Genomic DNA, 17,134 nt, shown 5'->3' with positions numbered 1-17,134 from the left:
TTTCATCGGCATAATAATTTCCGCGTAGCAAAATAGTAGGCCTAAGCTATTAAAAGGAAACGTGCCACATTACAAAGGGAAATCCAAATAGATACTCAACCTACTATATAGCCTACTATCCGTCATTCTGACCAAACATTTAACGAGATCTTTTTTATTACATTGTAATGCGTCACAAAAAAAAAAAGGCCTTTGCATTAATGTGCTCATGTGTGAACTGTGTGCAGATGCTGAGGGTCTGACAGTCAGCGGAGAGGAGGGAGAGGACTGTCTCTTCTGGTGTGGAAATGAGAAGCGTCTGAGGCAGGCAGAGTTGATAGGGGCTGGGCTGATGACAGCATCCTCCGCCGCTCAGTGGCTCCACACCTGACTGACTCCATCAGATGCACAGATGATGGAGCTCTCCGTGCTGCCGGGTTATCCTGTTGCCACCATTTCGCATGCCCACTGCCGGACACATGTTCTACAAATGCCGAAATAATTACACTTGAATTTTTTTTCCTCCCCCGGGACTTTTCTTTTTTTCTTTTAAATGCTGTAGCGTATCAGTCAGTGGCTGCGGTGTGCGCTTTAAATTGATAGTGAATGCTGAGGTCGGATCGAGGTGCTCTTTGTTTTTCCTGGAAAATCGAACAGGAGTGGACTGATGCTGCGTCGCTACTAAACACCAGATATGGGTGTCATTGAACCAAGGCTGCCAATCGCGGTTCGTTCTTGGACCAGATTTTGGTTTTTCTTATGACAAAACATCTGCCAAATCTAGGTCCTATAGCCTACAAGTTGCTACACTGAGCAGGTAAGATTTGGTTCATTCTTAGCTGTCTGACATTGATCCACAAGCTTAGCCTGTGGTTTCTGTAGCGTATTGGCTGGCCAACAGACACCCTTTCATAGAGGCTATTTTTGATCCATCCATCAGGCGTACTGCGTCATCATGATTGTCACTATCAGTCTCCTCTTGCGTCCATCCGCCAATTGTCCAAATGGACGCACATCATCCATTTTACTGTGCACATATCTCAGACAGTGAGCCATGTCTCACTGTCTACATACATATTTAACCCACTTCTTACACTTATGTGTGACTTATGTAAGAAATCTCAGCAGGCCTGTAGCATAAATCCACCACGTTTAACACAGCAGTAAGTGCACTTATACAACACACACACACGGACCACACACACACACACCTACCCCAAGGCCTTTATTAAACATGCAACGGAGTGAAAGTGGCTCTAATGTGCATATGCCACACTGTGCTCCAGGTTTAGGCTTTCTTTCAAAGAAATAGAACACATTTATTCTCCCTTCATTTCTATTTCCAAAGACTTACAAACACTGAGATTTCCTTCCTCATTCTTATGCTTATTTTGCCTTTAAAAGGATGAAATGATGAAACAGGCAGAGACAGGAAGTCAAACCTGTATGACAAGCAACTCCAGAATCTACAGGCCTTGTTGTTAACGTAGAAAAGCAAAAGAAATTAAAGGGACAGAGGGGCTGAAAAGCTCCTGATGTAGGTTGGTCATTGGTCAGTGAATTACTGTGACATATCATTGTGTTCTTCTCCTATATTCCAGGCTTCAGTCAAGCAAACAAATGGTCCAATCAATAGCCACTGGACAGAGTCTGCCATAGGGAGGACATCAATAACACGCTAATACACTTGACATACACGCACACACACACACACACACACACACACACACACACGCATACGCCATGGCGCTGGAGAACTCGGACTTCCCCTCCCGCCCGGACTCTCTCTCGCTCCCTGTGGAGGACAAGGGGGAAGGGGAAGAAGTGGAGGTGGCCACTGAGGCCAAAGCCTCCACCGGAGTCTTCAACCTATCGGAGGAGCTGGGCCATGTGGTCACTACAGAAACGGCACCGTCCCCTCCGCCCTTAGCCAAGGTCAATAGGTCGTTCCAGGCCAAGCTGGCTGAGCGCGAGGCCACCGCCAATCAGCCCAGGAAGAAGACTCAGGGGACAGAGAAGGAGAGGGGACGATTTGGGTGGGGTGAGTGACTCTGCATGTGACTGATGGCCTATTTAATGATGAAACAGATGTTTTAAAAATGTTATGGTGACTTTCCACTCATTTCATTCAAGTCTGGAGAAAACTGAATGAAGGTTGCAAGTATGCACATTACTGACTCCTTTAACTCCTCCAGAGATTGGGAGCTACTGGCTGACTACCCAGTCAACGTACACACACTGTATATTGACTGAACTTGTGCACCTTGTTCTTCCCTGCTCTCTTGCAGTAGTTGTGAATTTTCTGTACTTTGGACTGTGCTGCAGTGCTTCACCCCTCAGTGATTTTCATAGTCTTACACATTTCTTTTCATTAGGCTTCTCCAGTAGCTCTGCTCTCTAGTTTATCTCCTCTTCGCTGTACCTGTGTGAAAGGAAAAATCAACCCTAAAACCTAAAAATATTGTTAATTAATGAACTGGACGTTCAATGTTTTTGTACGAAACAAGACCGTTTTTTACACTTAATCGGTAGTGGACCTAAAAAAAACGTAAATGGCAGATATGTTTGGTCACTTTCTCAAAAAGCTGTCAAAGAGCAAAGACTTTGGAGCCTTCTATTTGCACCAAAACATCAACCTACAGTGATACATGTATAATAAAGGCAGAGAGACGGACATTTTGGACTGAACTATTCCTGTAAACCTTAAGATATGACTCCATAGGTTGACTAGGTGGCACACTGATTGGTCTAAGTCACACACAAAAAAACAGAATAGTTTTGCATCCTGCATGTTTCATAATCTCAGTTCTGGGTGTTTGTACTCATACTAAAAAGGCTCTCTACACAGAAAAAACATCATAAGTTGCCTTCAGGGTTGTACAGTAACTAATGTAGCTTTTTGTCTCTGAGTGTTTGATGATGTAGTCCCATTGTACTTCATCTCCTCTCTTTTCCTCACCTGTCTGTTTTCATTTCTGTTATCCCTTCTTCACCGGCTTGACTTTCCTCTGAACATGTCTCTACAGTAGTACAGTTTGTCCCATGGCACCTTCCTCTGTTGATTCTCCAATCACTCTACGAGCCTTCATTCGACTGCCATCCTCTGACTGCAGTCCGAGTGGTATCTTCAAATAGCAGAACTTTTCAGAAATATCAAAAGGCAGCCTTGTATGTGATTTTGAAGTTTTCTGAGGGGTTTTGAAAGGGTTTCTTGGTACTTTGGGTTGTGAAACACATGCAGACTAATCTTCGACCTTGTTTCAAGCATAGAAAAGCATCAAAACTCAATAGCAAAATCCCCCATTTTGTCTATGTCATATCTCTGTCTACATTTTTTAACTCCAACTTCTGTAATCAGTTTGTCGCTTCTCCTCTCTCCCTCCCATGTCTCTCATGATTCCCCATCACCCTGTCTCTTCACCAGTCCGGACTCGGCGTAAGAGACAGCGCTATGTGGAGAAGAACGGTCGCTGCAATGTGCAGCACGGTAACATGCGGGAGACTTACCGCTACCTGACTGACATCTTCACCACGCTGGTGGACCTCAACTGGCGCTGCTCGCTCTTTGTCTTTGTCATGGCCTACGCTGTGACATGGCTTTTCTTCGGGGCCATCTGGTACCTCATAGCCTACTGTAGGTAAGATTGTTAAGCAAGGGGTTGGATCAAATTTATTTATTTAGATCTCTTTGGTCCTGAGTCATAGAGAAATCTGTAGATTTTCATTCTGCATGAACACTACTGTTGCTAAATCCCAATGACAATGAGCAAGATCAAATGTCCTATAGCACAACCTGACAACAGTATTTGATCACGTTTTAAAAATCACTTTCAGACATTGTTGCAAAATGTGTATTACCAATAACAGGGCGTTCCTTAGTTGTGTATGTTTGTCTTTCCTTCTCCTTCTCCTTGCTTGTTATTGCTTCACATTTTGGGCTGCGCTTATCTGCTAGCTTGCCAAGAGTTAGATGGAAAGATTGATACCACTCTCCTGTCTGTACCTTGTAAATATGAAGCAACAGCCAGGGTATGGTTAGCCTAGTGTAACTGAAGGGTAACATGCAAGACATAAGGTGTTAATTAGTGAGCTTTAGATGTGCTGGTAGGCAGATTGTTTTTGACCTTTGGACAGAACCGGTGTTCTGTTGATTTATGCTACCTATCGAGATATGCTACGGAGCGGTTCTGCGCATGCGTATGACCCACAAGCGCGGTCTGTTTCCACGCCCCCATAAATCTGTGCAACCTTGCTGTTGGGTATGCCGTCGAGACAATGGCTAATCATCAGCAATATCAACAACAACAAAAAAATCATTATACCCCATAATATAGTATTTCAACATTCTCATTTCACATGGAGTGAGTAGTGCAATATAAAATGATTCTGTAGAGGGAGAATTATTTGATAGGAGACATCAGAATACGAAATGATATAATCAAAAAACAGAAGATCTCATAATACTGTGAGAGTTATACTTTTATGGGATTGGAAAAGGGAACACATAAGGTAGCATTTTTCTATAAGGCAGCATACATCTTCAGAACCCAGGCTAGCTGCTTTTCTTCTATTTCCAGTCTTTGTGCTAAGTTAAGCTAACCGTCTTCTGGCTGTAGCTTCATATTCAGCAGGCAGATTCGAAATGTCCCAAAATGTCAGACTATTCCTTTAATGAAATAATCACGAGGGAACTGCGCAAAGATGGAGGAGGATGCTGCGAAAGCTAAAAAATCTTTCAGCCAAAAAAGCAGATGACAAAGCAGTATTAATACTACAGTGTATTTCATCATGATGTGTTACCTCTTCACAAGAAGATGTGTCTGCTGGATCCCCGCTCTAATTAGCTAACGTATTCATCTCATAAAACCGTGACCTCTTTATATCAATTACAGGCCACCTTAAGCTGTGCCAGAGAGCTGTCAGTGTTGCTGCAATTCCTTGGTCACCAACACAGGTCAATAAAAGTCATAGATTATATAAATTACTTAACACCACTTTCATTAATTAGCTCTCCTTTTCTGGCTGGAGCTGTGTTAATCAGGGACATTAGCTTGTGTAGCGAGTAGTTTGAAAGAAAATCAGCACACTCTTAGTGGCGCAGGACTGAAAGACCAGCAGATATAGTGAAGATGCTGTGTGATGATATATGATGGAAAAAGAAAATTTTTGCCGCATCGACAAAGTGACAGGATGAATGTTAAGTTAATCATTATGGTTAATATGAGGAATATGTTTACGTCCTATTTATTATAAGCATTAGCTGAAAGGTGACTGTAAATGTAAAGGGAGAGATGGGTCGTCATACACATATTTCTGCACCTTCATTCTAAATATATAAATCTTCTCGCTCTCTATTTTTCCCTCTTAACACCCACTTTGTCACCCTCCCACCTTCCCTTTCTCACACATTCTCCTTTTCTCCTTCCTAAGGGGTGATCTGGACCATCTGGAGGATGCCACGTGGACACCGTGCGTCAACAACGTCAATGGCTTCATCTCGGCCTTCCTCTTCTCCATCGAGACAGAGACCACCATCGGCTACGGCCACCGCGTCATCACCGACCAGTGTCCAGTGGGCACCATGCTGCTGCTGCTCCAAGCTATACTGGGCTCAATGGTCAATGCCTTCATGGTGAGCACCAGAGCTGGGGGATGACCAGGGGGAAAAACATTTGAGATTCACTGGCATACAGTGATTTGATTTTGACATTCTTATTACAAATTAAATCTGGGAGAATTTCGTGAAACCTAAAAATACTGGACATAACCAATTATGGTGATTTGTAGAGAATTATTTCCACATTAAACTAATTAAAAGATATTATTATAGCATATTATAACGATGAAACATCAATTGAAATTCACATAATGCTTAAGTCTGTATTCTCAGTAAATTGTTTTGCATATAAGAACCAATGTAGGAAGAAAACCTGGATGTCGTTGCCATACTGATACAGAACTTATCATTTACTGTCAGTATGTATTGTTTGCAGAGCTGAGTCTAACACTTAGCGATTATCAAACTTTGCTTGGCTCTCAGATTCTTATTCAAATGTTCAAATGATCTAATTCCATTTGACAAACGCACCTGCATAGTGAAAGCATACAGAAAAGTACATGTAAATACTGTTTGACCTGAGTCAGTTTGATTAGAAGGAGGCCTCCTGTCAGATCAGCTGAATCCAATCAAAAGATACATTTACAATTTATTCTCTTGAGACTAGAGAGATGACTTTGAAAGTGCTGATGGAGCTAGATTTTTGAATCCACACACCAACATCCAAGCATGTTTATGCATGTTTGCAAGCTGGCAGCATGCCATATTAGCAACTGATGGAATCGTGGGCTGTTTTACTATGCGTGTTAAAAAAGGATTGAGTCCGGGGTTAATTCATTTCATGTTATTAAACACTGAACACTGGAAAAAGCAAACTCTATAGAAAATACGAATGAGCCCTGTTTGTATTCAGCCGTCACAACGAATGTTTTACAGCTGTAAAGTCTACATCATTCATTCATTTTCCAATAATCCCCTGCTTTACCACCCGCTCTGTCTGTCTGTTTCCCCTCTCCTTTAAACCTCCCCGCTCGGTCCAGGTCGGCTGTATGTTTGTAAAGATCTCACAGCCCAACAAAAGGGCAGAGACACTGGTGTTCTCCAAACATGCCGTCATCTCCCGGAGAGACGACAAGCTCTGTCTGATGTTCAGGGTGGGCGACCTTCGGAGCTCCCACATCGTGGGGGCCAACATGAGGGCCAAGCTAATCAAATCCAAACAGACTCAGGAGGGTGAGGCTACCAGATAAGACAATTAATGATAGTATTGGTAAATGTTTTACTCACTACCAAAACTAATGTGACTACTATGACTACTACTACAACTTGTACAATTACTACTGTTTACTACAACTACCATAGGTGGAAAATGACAACCTACTTATAAGAACTCTTGTTTCTTTAAATGACTAGATTATTTAAAGAATTATAGATTAGTCTGTGGTTATGCTGTTATGACCCAATCAGGAGGATCTTTTTAAATCCGATGTGATAAACGCGGCAATCTGTACAAAAGCACATTGATAAAGAAAAGCTTTCATGTAAACTCTTTCTCCTCCCTTCCTTCTTTTCTCACCTCACATTTGGTTGTCTCCTTCAGGGGAGTTCATCCCGCTGGACCAGACAGACATCAGCGTGGGCTTCGAGACAGGCGATGATCGGCTCTTCCTGGTCTCGCCGCTGGTGATCTCCCATGAGATTGACGCACATTCACCCTTCTGGGACATGTCGCAGTCCCAGCTGGAGAAGGAGGACTTCGAGATTGTGGTCATCCTGGAGGGAATGGTGGAGGCAACCGGTGAGGAATGGGCCAAACTGTCTATTAAAGAATTGAGATTATGAGACCTTTTTAAGGGCAGTTATGTAAACTGGCATGTAATCTTAAAAATCATGTTCATCACGAAATGCAACATAAAAAGAGCTGAGCTGGAATGCATTTGCATGTTTGCATATACAATGAAAATGTGGGCGATGGAAAAACCATGTGCTGCTCCAAATCACCGTGCTGTGAATGAATACATGGTTACTCACTGGAGATAGTGACAAAAATAAATGTAGCTACTGTGTATTGAGCTGATGATTATTACATTTTAAAACAGATTAAGGTACAGGCCATATAAAAATACAACTAACAATAATTATTTATTTACTTATTGCTCAAACGTCTTTATATGATTTGTTATAGGTGCTTTTGTGATTTAAAATGATAATAATGTTATAAAATAAAACAACTTAACAGCACTGCATTGCATGGGATATAATACCTTACAATTTAGTTTGACTGTAAAGTTCTAATGGCCTCTATGCTGTGAATGCATGTTTGGCTGCATAGCTGCCGGAGCATTAGGAAATTAATCTTGTAGATGCATACAACTGTATGATATTACAGCAATACCATCACTGTTTTACAGAAAGTAAACCCTGCCCAAAACTGTCCATTAGAAAATGAAATTCCCCTTCCAGGATGTCTGAGTTTAGATCTGCATTTCTCTTCTCAGTCTTTCAGGAAGCTTTTAGAGCCTAAGGATGATGTTATTATGGTGGAAATACATATTATATTTAGATATATAATATAAAATATAGTAATATAAAATATAATATAAGTATATTAGTGAATGTGTTATATAACAGGGAACAAAATGGATAAGAAATCGCTGGGGCAAGTGATCTTCATGTGGATGTTTTTGTGTTCAATTATTAGTAGACAGACCATCCACAACTGCGCCCATCCCCTTATCTGCCCTTGAGCAAGGCACTCACGCCTTAAGGACTAACTCGCTAGTTACTCACGCTGGATAAATCATCAGCTAAAATGTGAATGTGTCATGTTATACTTACTTAGAGTTCTCTGGCTCAAACACATTTAACGTTTTCATTTCTGAAGCTCAAATCTCAGAAGAGGCTTTACCAAATCTATCAAAACTTGAAGAGGTCTGGATTTACAGTATATTGAGTGGGGAAATCATTCACACCAGCTGCGCAACACATTATCTCTGCTCAGAGATCACTTCAGAGATTGCATATTTAGGAGCAAAGTTTGACACCTGTGTTGTATTTCATGTTGTTGGCAGGTATAAAGAGAGTCTGGCAGGAACAACTAGCCAGTTACCTGTACCCTGAACGGATTTGGACAGGCCTTGTTTATCTCTTTTTCTTTATCCCCTTCTTAGATTGCCTTATGTCAACTTAATTCTGAGAGGATAATGTACTCAACTGTTTCTCACTGTTTGGCAGGAATTCAGTGTGTCAGAGCTATTCATGATGCATCTCCATGAGGTAAAGGTGGCCTCTCTGCCCACTCCAAATATTGATTCCTTTAGTCAGAGTGCTGCGGAGAGTTACAAAGAAGTAGCTGACAGTCATAACTCGGCTGCAGAGAATATTCCTATGAAGACAGCTTGCCGTTTAAATAGTTTGTGACTAAATGGGTAAATAAATTACCATTGCGAGTTTTTGGTGTGGTGCTTTGACGTTCTGCTCAGATTTCTGCCGCAACCAAGCATAGACAATGCTAGTTAGTTCCTCTGATGTATCACAAGGGCCTGGACAAATGTTGTGAGGCACAATGAATGTATGTGCTTGTGTGTATGTGTGCGCAGGGATGACGTGCCAGGCGAGGAGCTCCTATCTAGCAGAGGAGGTGTGCTGGGGTCACAGGTTCAGTCCGATGATGTCACTGGCAGAGGGCTTCTTTGACATCGACTACGGAGCATTTCACCACACGTTTGAGGTAACGCATTTCGAAGCCGGGGTAAGGACAAACTACAGGCTAATACAGAGGTGTTTAATTTGGTAACCTTGGTGAGCTGTCTCATATGAAATACAACATTCAAACCGTGTATAAATCTGAGAAAGCAGAAAATCAGCCATTTTTAGGTTCTAGATTCTACCTAAAATACCTGTTTGCTGTTAATATGACAGCTGCTGTCAATATGTGTAGCTTGCATTTCTAGCTCACATTCCTTTCTGTCTATAGGAGGACAGAAAAAGCACTGTAGCAGTGTAGTTATAATTAAGCGTGGTGGCAGTAAAGGCTTTGACAATTTAAAACTTTATCATACATTATTAAACATTGATTTCAATCCCTTTTAGCAGTTTAACAATTTTGGAAGAGGCAAACAGCGTATCAGTTATTCCATTGACAGTAGACAAGAATTCAACTACATCCCTATTCCTGTCTCCACCTACATGTATAACCAACAGCTGAATTCTCACACTTGTTCTCATGGGGTTTTTGAAATGCATGCTGGGCAACTATTGTATTTTTTTCATGTTTATTTTGGTAGGGACAAGTGCACAGCATGGACCAGTGCCACACACACCAAAGCTTTCATAACCTATGCCTAAATTTACTCAAACGCACACAACTCAACAGGACAAACAGTAATACAATGGGCAAAAAATCTAAGAAAAAAGCTACTGATCAACATGGCTACATGTTTGACCCCTCTTTAGTTTAAAATGAACCTAGATCACGTTCCATTTTGACTTCTGTGGGTGAATTCCACATATTGATCCCCAAAGTAGGTTTTCCAAAAGGAAGCGTTGCAGTTTTTGTGTAGAAACAACAAAAGTCAAATCTTATGTGCTACTGGAACCTCGTCTTCATAGTCAGGTCAGCTGAACATGACTCCACTTCGACAGAGGTTTGACATTTTGGGAAATTCACTTTCTTGCTGAGGTTTAAAGAGTGATGCCACTCTTCGATTTGCCTGTTAAATATGAAGCTGCCACCAGCAACTGGTTAGCTTAGCATAAAGACCGGAAACAGTGGCGAACATCTAGGCTGGCTCTGTCTCACAACCCACCACCAGGTGCATTGCTGGAGTCGCACTTTTTTTTTTCTTCAAGTTTTTGCATGGATTAAGCAAACGAGCAATGTTATTTATTGAACTTTAGATATGCTGATTTTTTTTTACTTTTAGAAAGAGGCAGGCCAGCTGTTTGCCCGTTTCTAGTCTCTGTGCTAAGCTAAGCTAACCAACTGCTGGCTGTAGCTTTGTATTTACTGTACAGATGAGAGTGGTATCATTTCTAAAATATAACTCTGGGAATGGAACATCTTCTTGTTATCATGGTGATGCAAATATCTAAACTGAGAGTTTTGACCAACTCTCATATTTCCCCTCCGCCAAGGTGGACACGCCCTCCTGCTCAGCACGAGAGCTCTCATTGGCTGCAGCCAGACTCGACGCTCACCTCTACTGGTCCATCTCCAGCAGGCTGGATGAAGAGCCCACCCTGACCAACCAGGCGGCCAAGCATCCGGACAGCGGCTCGGCCAGCAGCAAAGGAGGGGAGCCGACCTTCATCGTCGGAGAGATGACTGACATCCAGGAGCAAACAGGACCGGGCGAGCTGAACGGCTGCATCGCCACCGATCAATCCGAATCAGAGGCCTAGAACAGAGAATGTTTACAAAGACCTTCAGTATATCACCACCACACCACAATTAGTGTTTGCAGACCTTTTCTTTCAAGGCAAATGAATAGTTTCATTAGGTTCAGTTCCACACTATATGCCATATCATAGGAGTTTATTTCTTGATGTTCTTGTCTTTTATTTCTGTGTTGATCTTTGTGAAGATTCACAGTCATCCAGGTCATAGTTATCCAAGGTGGGTTAAAATCAAGGAAAACTTGACTTGGTTGAAAATGCTTCAAGTGTCTTCAACCGTTGGGTATGTTGATCTTTGTTACAAGTGTAGTGTATCTATGATATCTCTTTTCGATCTGTTGTGTTAGCTCCAATCACCCTTGCCTATATCTACATTTAAATGACAATACTGTGCTTTAGGCAGGGACAACAATAGAACATCCTGTGCACCAAGGCTAAATGCTAAACAGAAAGAGGTCATTTGTCTTATTGGGCAAAAAGGTGACAAGGTGGTTTGTTTGTGCACATTGTGGGATTGTTCACGTTTAAAATAGGTAAGGTGCCTAGACACATTAGTTTCACCTGCGCATGAATATCACTAGATGATATTAAGGTATAGGCTGAAATTTTAGAAATCTTAAATTTCTTTAGATGCAAAGATTGTTCTAAGATTTATCATATATCCATCAGGTGTTAACAGAAAAGAACCAACACACAGCCTCTGGTATATTTGTCTTCTCTGGTAGAAACTTCAAACCATCATTTGGTGCTAGAAAAATGTTTGAAAGCTGGTACCCGCCATGGGTGGAAACGATTTCTTATCTTCTGGAGGCACCGAGTATTATGTTTGTTAAACAGTAACTTATCACCATGCTTAAAAAAAAATGTGTTTTGCTGCTTTCTCTGGTTGAAAGTTTCCTGCCTGTTTAACCTCCGACCCAGCATCACTGTTGGCTGTAGTCATAAATGTGCTCTGTTGCATATGTAACCCCAACAGAGCACACATGTACATCACTACAGCAAGGTGAGAAGTTAAGTCTCTGGAGAAAAGCAAAAACAAGATTTTAAGTAAGTGTTTAGTTACTCTTTAATAACACTAATATTATTGCTGCTGATGTTGCTAACTGCACTCACATTATGGTGATTAGGGATATCTATCTAAAACCTTTAACATAGACACAGTTTAACACTTGATCGTGTCTGTGGCTTCGTTTCACATATGTTCACGTAGCACAGGGATTATCTGTCTTTTGTCCCCAGCCAAGTAGAAATTAAAAGCACAGCGTCCTGCTCAGTTCAACAAACTCCAAACTCCTGCTTCTGCTGCTGTGTATATATGTGACCATTTTTACTTGATGTTTTTAATATGTAATATACCACATCAATCAGAAATAATAAACTACAGTATATTCCAGACCTCCTGTCTTAGATTGCGTGATATTCTGGGGAGAGGCCACATGCAAAAAAGTACTACTGCTGTACATACTAAAACTCTGAAACCTCTTTAGGATCTTTAATTCGGCCGTGTGAGATTATATTTGGTAAAGAAAACAGACATGTACAATTCAAAGATTTGTACCGGGTCCTGAAAATAGGCTTCATAGTAAATTACATTGTATAACTAGGACTAGAATTTTAAATACATTTGTCTGGTCTTTCTGTTAGAACACTGCAATTTAACATCATAAAATAAGTGTTGGGATATAATTAAATACATTTAATCTCATACTGGCGACCTGTCCAGGGTGTACCACGCCTTTCTCCCGATGTCAGCTGGGATTGGCTCCAGCCAGAAGGAAATATTATACTTTTTACTCCCGTACATTTATTGGAAAGCTATAGTTACTAGTTACTTTGTAGATATTACACACATAAAATATGACCATCTTACAAATTATGATAAATTTTTACGGATTTAACTTCTCAACAGTTATGAAGTCTTTTTACAATGTGGTATTGCTACTTTTACTTACTTTACTTTACATAAAACACCTGAGTTTAGTTGCACCACTGTATAAAATACATAAAATCAATTATTGGTGGAGCTACTATTTTATGATGTATACTGTTTGTTTATACAGCAGGGTAATTTAATCCATAACCATGCTACATGTTATAAAAGCTAAACATATGTTTGACATGTAAAATCAGAAAATGACTTGTAACTAGTACATATAAATAGTAGTTCAAAGTACACTACTTAAAACTGCTGACATGTATGATTTATGTCAAAGAAGCATAAAATACAAAATACTCCATTAAAATACCTCAGAACTGAACTGGTACAGTACTTGAGTCAATGTATTTAGTAACTTCCCACCACTGGTGTTAGCTCCCTCTATCTAGAAAAAACACATTTATGATTTACCTCTTGATGTATCAGAGGAGTCACTCTTTTAAATAAGTGTGATCATTTGCTCAGCCTCAAGCTTAAGATGCCTTACTGTATTTACAAAAAACATGTTTTTAATCTCATTTTGTAAAACAAATCACTGATTACCAAGTAGGTGACTATTTGACTAATGGACCATATTAGACTTTTCATGTAAAGCCCCACAGTGTGCTGTATGTCATTAGAAATTGTGGGCTGGATTTCAGGACCAGGAGAAGCCAGCATATTGGGTTACCAGGCAGAATCTTGACTTTAAAAAATGTCTTTCTCCATCTTGGCTGCTAGATGGCGATAAAGATCCAACGCTTCTTCTTCCAGCACACAATCATACTGGTGTGTACCAAGATGGGGTCCCCATCTCAGCTGTCTCCTAGGCAACCAGGGCTGGGGACAGGGAGAGGGCAGAGTGTGTGTGTGTGTGTGTTTATGTGAATGTGCATGTGTGTTAATGTGTGTTTGAACTGGACATTCACAACTGATGGGGGAGTTTATGAGGATTGTCTGAGAGTTGATGTGACGTTATAGTTTTGATATTTGTGTAAGACTGGATGATGATGATGATGATGATGCACAGCAGTGACCTTCAGGTGGAAAAGAACAAATGCCCTTGACATTGAAGCATAAGTCAGGAAGGACATGTTTTTATATTTGTTCTTTACCTGTCAAGATAAAACATATATAACACAGAAATATGAATATTAGTATCTAAGTAAGTAATTTTTTGGACATTTTTGTTGACTAAAAAGGACAAAACAGGACAGTTTAGCAAGTGTGTTTCCTAGAGTCCAAACCTTTATAGAACCAAACAGTTAGATTTCAATATAATGCTGCAAACATACGTCTTCAGCAGATATGCAGACGTAGCGTTTAGCTTTCACTTCACGTTGTGTGAGATGTCATAGCCGTTTTGTTTGAGAGTGAAAGGCTAAGTGCAAGTTTAATAGTTTTCAGTGATTTTCGGCTCGCCCCCGAGTTGAACCCCATGTGCCATTTCCAAGTTCTAATTATGAATTTAATGAGAGGCTGTTTTGCATGATCCCCGCTGAGCCGAAATCAATGTTTCTCTTCATGGAAGGAAGTCATGACAGTCTTGTTTCGGTCTAGGCAGACAGCGAGAGGAGAAGACGAACATTTTAAAAATAGAAGAAATAAAATATTACCCAAAACACACTGGCCACCAGTTTCTCCGAGACAAACAGAAAACTAAATGCAAAATGAGGCTTTTGGAGTTCACAAAACTTTCCACACTAACATTAAAAGTTGTTTTTTTAATCTTAAGGTGTATATGAATTTTCTATACACAATCAAATGCAAATGCAAAACCTATGATAATGACAATTATCATTGTATTGAGAGTTATACTGGGTCAATACTGGGTCATTATTGTGTAGTGATATTATAGTCATGGTCAATATGAGCATTATTATAATAATTTGCTTTATTGCTGTTAAAGTTGCTCTAATTAATACTTTTATATTAACTATGGATTAAATGACTACATCGAATGTGACAGGGATCACTCTTAGTAATGAATCCACATAGAATTCTCATTTGATTCTGCAGTTCCCTCAGCCCTACAGGGCATTTTAGCATCATTTAGCTAATTGTTATAGTTTTAAGGCCTTTAACTTTACTGTTTTGCTTCCCTCTCACTGCTGTGTTGTTTCCAGCAGCAGCAGGCAGCTGTTTTCAGCAGATAAGCTCTGATAAATCAACTGTTCACTACCTGTCCAGCAGGAAACACAGACAGAGTTTGCGACTAGCTGGTGAACATATAGGGCAGCATTTAACAGCCAAAGAGCCAGATATTTCTCTCAGGAGTTGGTGGAGAACAAAACAGAGCTAAAAGGAGAGACCGGAAACACAACGCTAAATGCTAATGTTGCCTGTGTCTGTTGGACACAGGTGATCGGTGATCAATGTTGTGTTTACAGCTTTGTGCACTGCCCCCGAGTCAGCAATAAATGTAATTCCTATTTAAATACCTGTTAACAATGTGAACAGAACAGCTCAATATGGAAATACAGAAATATGGGAAGCTGTGTTGCTGTAATTGAGGAAACTCAAAGCTGTAGCAGGTCTACCAAGTATGTGTCTGTGATACACAGTATCTCCTGATAGAGATTTATTTTTTAAATACAGATATGGAAATAACTTCATGCAATAGTCACTTCTGTTGTGCAAAAAAAAATTTAAGTTCACAGTACTTGACTGATTATTTTTCCTGCTGCTTTTAATTGTTCATATTCATGACTCTTTCCTTACTGCATGAACCACAAGGCTCCACCGTAACTCTTTAACATTGTCACCAACCTTCCTCTAGTCTCCAACAACCCAGTCAGATCTTTCTTCCTTCTGTACCACTGATGGTAAAAACATGCAGCAACACCTCCTGTATGTGTAATGAGGACAATCTAAAGTGAGATATTCACCTACAGGTAACAGCTGCTCTGAGAATAAGTTCAGTTAAAGCACAACATTAAATCAATGGCTGGAATTGTTTAATGTGAAGATTAACATATGGTTTGACAAAATCTCAAACCATATTTTTCCAAGAGGTGTAAACAGAAGTGCAGTCTTTAGACAAACCATCTGATGCCCGGAGATGCCTCCTCAATTCCACAGTTGTCTTGTAAAGTGCTTTTTCTTTCACATGTCTATGAGCCCTTTAGTCGATTACTTTAAAGACAGTAAATTAGAAGCAGTAAAAGTCAGCCGGCCATGTGAAGTAAAGCAGAGCTGATATGGGTGTCAGACCACCCACTGTAGCATGCAGCAGGCTACACAATGGGCCATGGAATTCTTCGACTGCCAAATGACATGATTCAGGATCGCATTGCTACAGCAGGCAAATACAAACCTTCTAAGCACATGTCGAGACCTCATACGGTCACTCAACATCAAGACCAAGACACGCAATAAACAACTCAGAGATCATGAACAATCGCAGCTCATTCCATAGCTATGGAAATTTGAACATCTACAATTTCGTGACACTTCTGGTAAGGACAAGCCAGAGTCAGCAAGAGACACGTCAACCGTATTTAACATATGTTTAAGAAAGTTAGAAAGGTCAAATTAGATTAGCGCTAAACAACCTGCTAATTAATACTTCCATGTCTCTCAGGTAAAGCATTCCACTAATAGTGACCCTTCCTGTGCTCAGACTAGAGTCGGGCCTTTGTTTCCCTTCGGGCAGTCGTACTAAAAAAGAAGCACTCAAGTATTATTGTACAAGGTACACGAGCGTCCACCAAATGACATGTTATGTTGCCATAGAGATGGGTATTGCTGGCAGTGCCTTGACAGTATGGCAGGAAGCAGGAGAAGAGCTGATACAGTGGTCTGTATTTAGCAGGTGAAATGACCAGACATCCAACACAAGGCAACTGCACTGGTTGGTGGAATTTAGATTTTCGAAAGCTCTTTACTAGCTGAGACAGAGTGTAATTAGTTGAGGTTTAACAATACATTGATTGAATTTTTATGCGTAGATTCTTAAAGGTATATATTACAAAACAAATGCAGCTGAACTGTGTGAGAATACACTCTAAAACATCTGCACAGGCTGCGTAGTTTGAGCTCATATGTTTAGTCCAACATTAGGGGGGTTATCAACCACTTTCTTTTGTACATGTAATTTATATATTGACTATATATTACTAAACAAGATGTTTGTGCCCTTGCTCTGTGAAACACTCATTTACACAACAAACGCATAAGAGGCAATGGTTTTCGTTTCTTCTAGTTACATATTTTTCATCGTCTTAATGATGAGTGGTTTGGGCAGTATAGGAGGCGGATAAAAAATCTAAGGATAATGTAGTCGG

General features: G+C 40.4%; 1 protein-coding gene across 2 annotated transcripts; it reads left to right on the top strand.

Annotated features, from left to right (window-relative positions):
* The first annotated feature begins 66 nt into the window (after nucleotides 1-66).
* On the top strand, nucleotides 67-12,328 carry kcnj9 (potassium inwardly rectifying channel subfamily J member 9). Of its 2 annotated transcripts, XM_038717375.1 has the most exons (8): nucleotides 67-796; nucleotides 1,581-2,020; nucleotides 3,404-3,617; nucleotides 5,410-5,611; nucleotides 6,577-6,769; nucleotides 7,137-7,334; nucleotides 9,136-9,266; nucleotides 10,673-10,939. In XM_038717375.1, the coding sequence occupies exons 2-8, from the start codon at nucleotides 1,723-1,725 to the stop codon at nucleotides 10,937-10,939; spliced, it is 1,503 nt and encodes a 500-aa protein (XP_038573303.1). In that variant the 5' UTR covers nucleotides 67-796; nucleotides 1,581-1,722. The 2 variants fall into 2 exon arrangements, with proteins under 2 accessions (XP_038573303.1, XP_038573304.1); XM_038717376.1 differs by lacking the exon at nucleotides 67-796 and having other exon boundaries at nucleotides 1,723-2,020; nucleotides 10,673-12,328.
* The last annotated feature ends 4,806 nt before the right edge of the window (nucleotides 12,329-17,134 follow it).

The sequence above is a fragment of the Micropterus salmoides genome, unplaced genomic scaffold, assembly GCF_014851395.1.
Source record: "Micropterus salmoides isolate LMB-PRFRI ecotype aquatic unplaced genomic scaffold, ASM1485139v1 Ms_hic_scaffold_14, whole genome shotgun sequence".
In the NCBI taxonomy this organism is placed as follows: Eukaryota; Metazoa; Chordata; class Actinopteri; order Centrarchiformes; family Centrarchidae; genus Micropterus; species Micropterus salmoides.
This window is presented reverse-complemented; position numbering and strand designations above follow the sequence as displayed.

Excerpts from the sequence above, each read along its gene's own strand:
- kcnj9 (XM_038717376.1), top strand. The coding sequence starts at position 1,723 with ATGGCGCTGGAGAACTCGGACTTCCCCTCCCGCCCGGACTCTCTCTCG. Across the intron at positions 2,021-3,403 it reads GAGGGGACGATTTGGGTGGG|TCCGGACTCGGCGTAAGAGA; the intron begins GTGAGTGACTCT and ends TCTCTTCACCAG. Across the intron at positions 5,612-6,576 it reads CAATGGTCAATGCCTTCATG|GTCGGCTGTATGTTTGTAAA; the intron begins GTGAGCACCAGA and ends CGCTCGGTCCAG.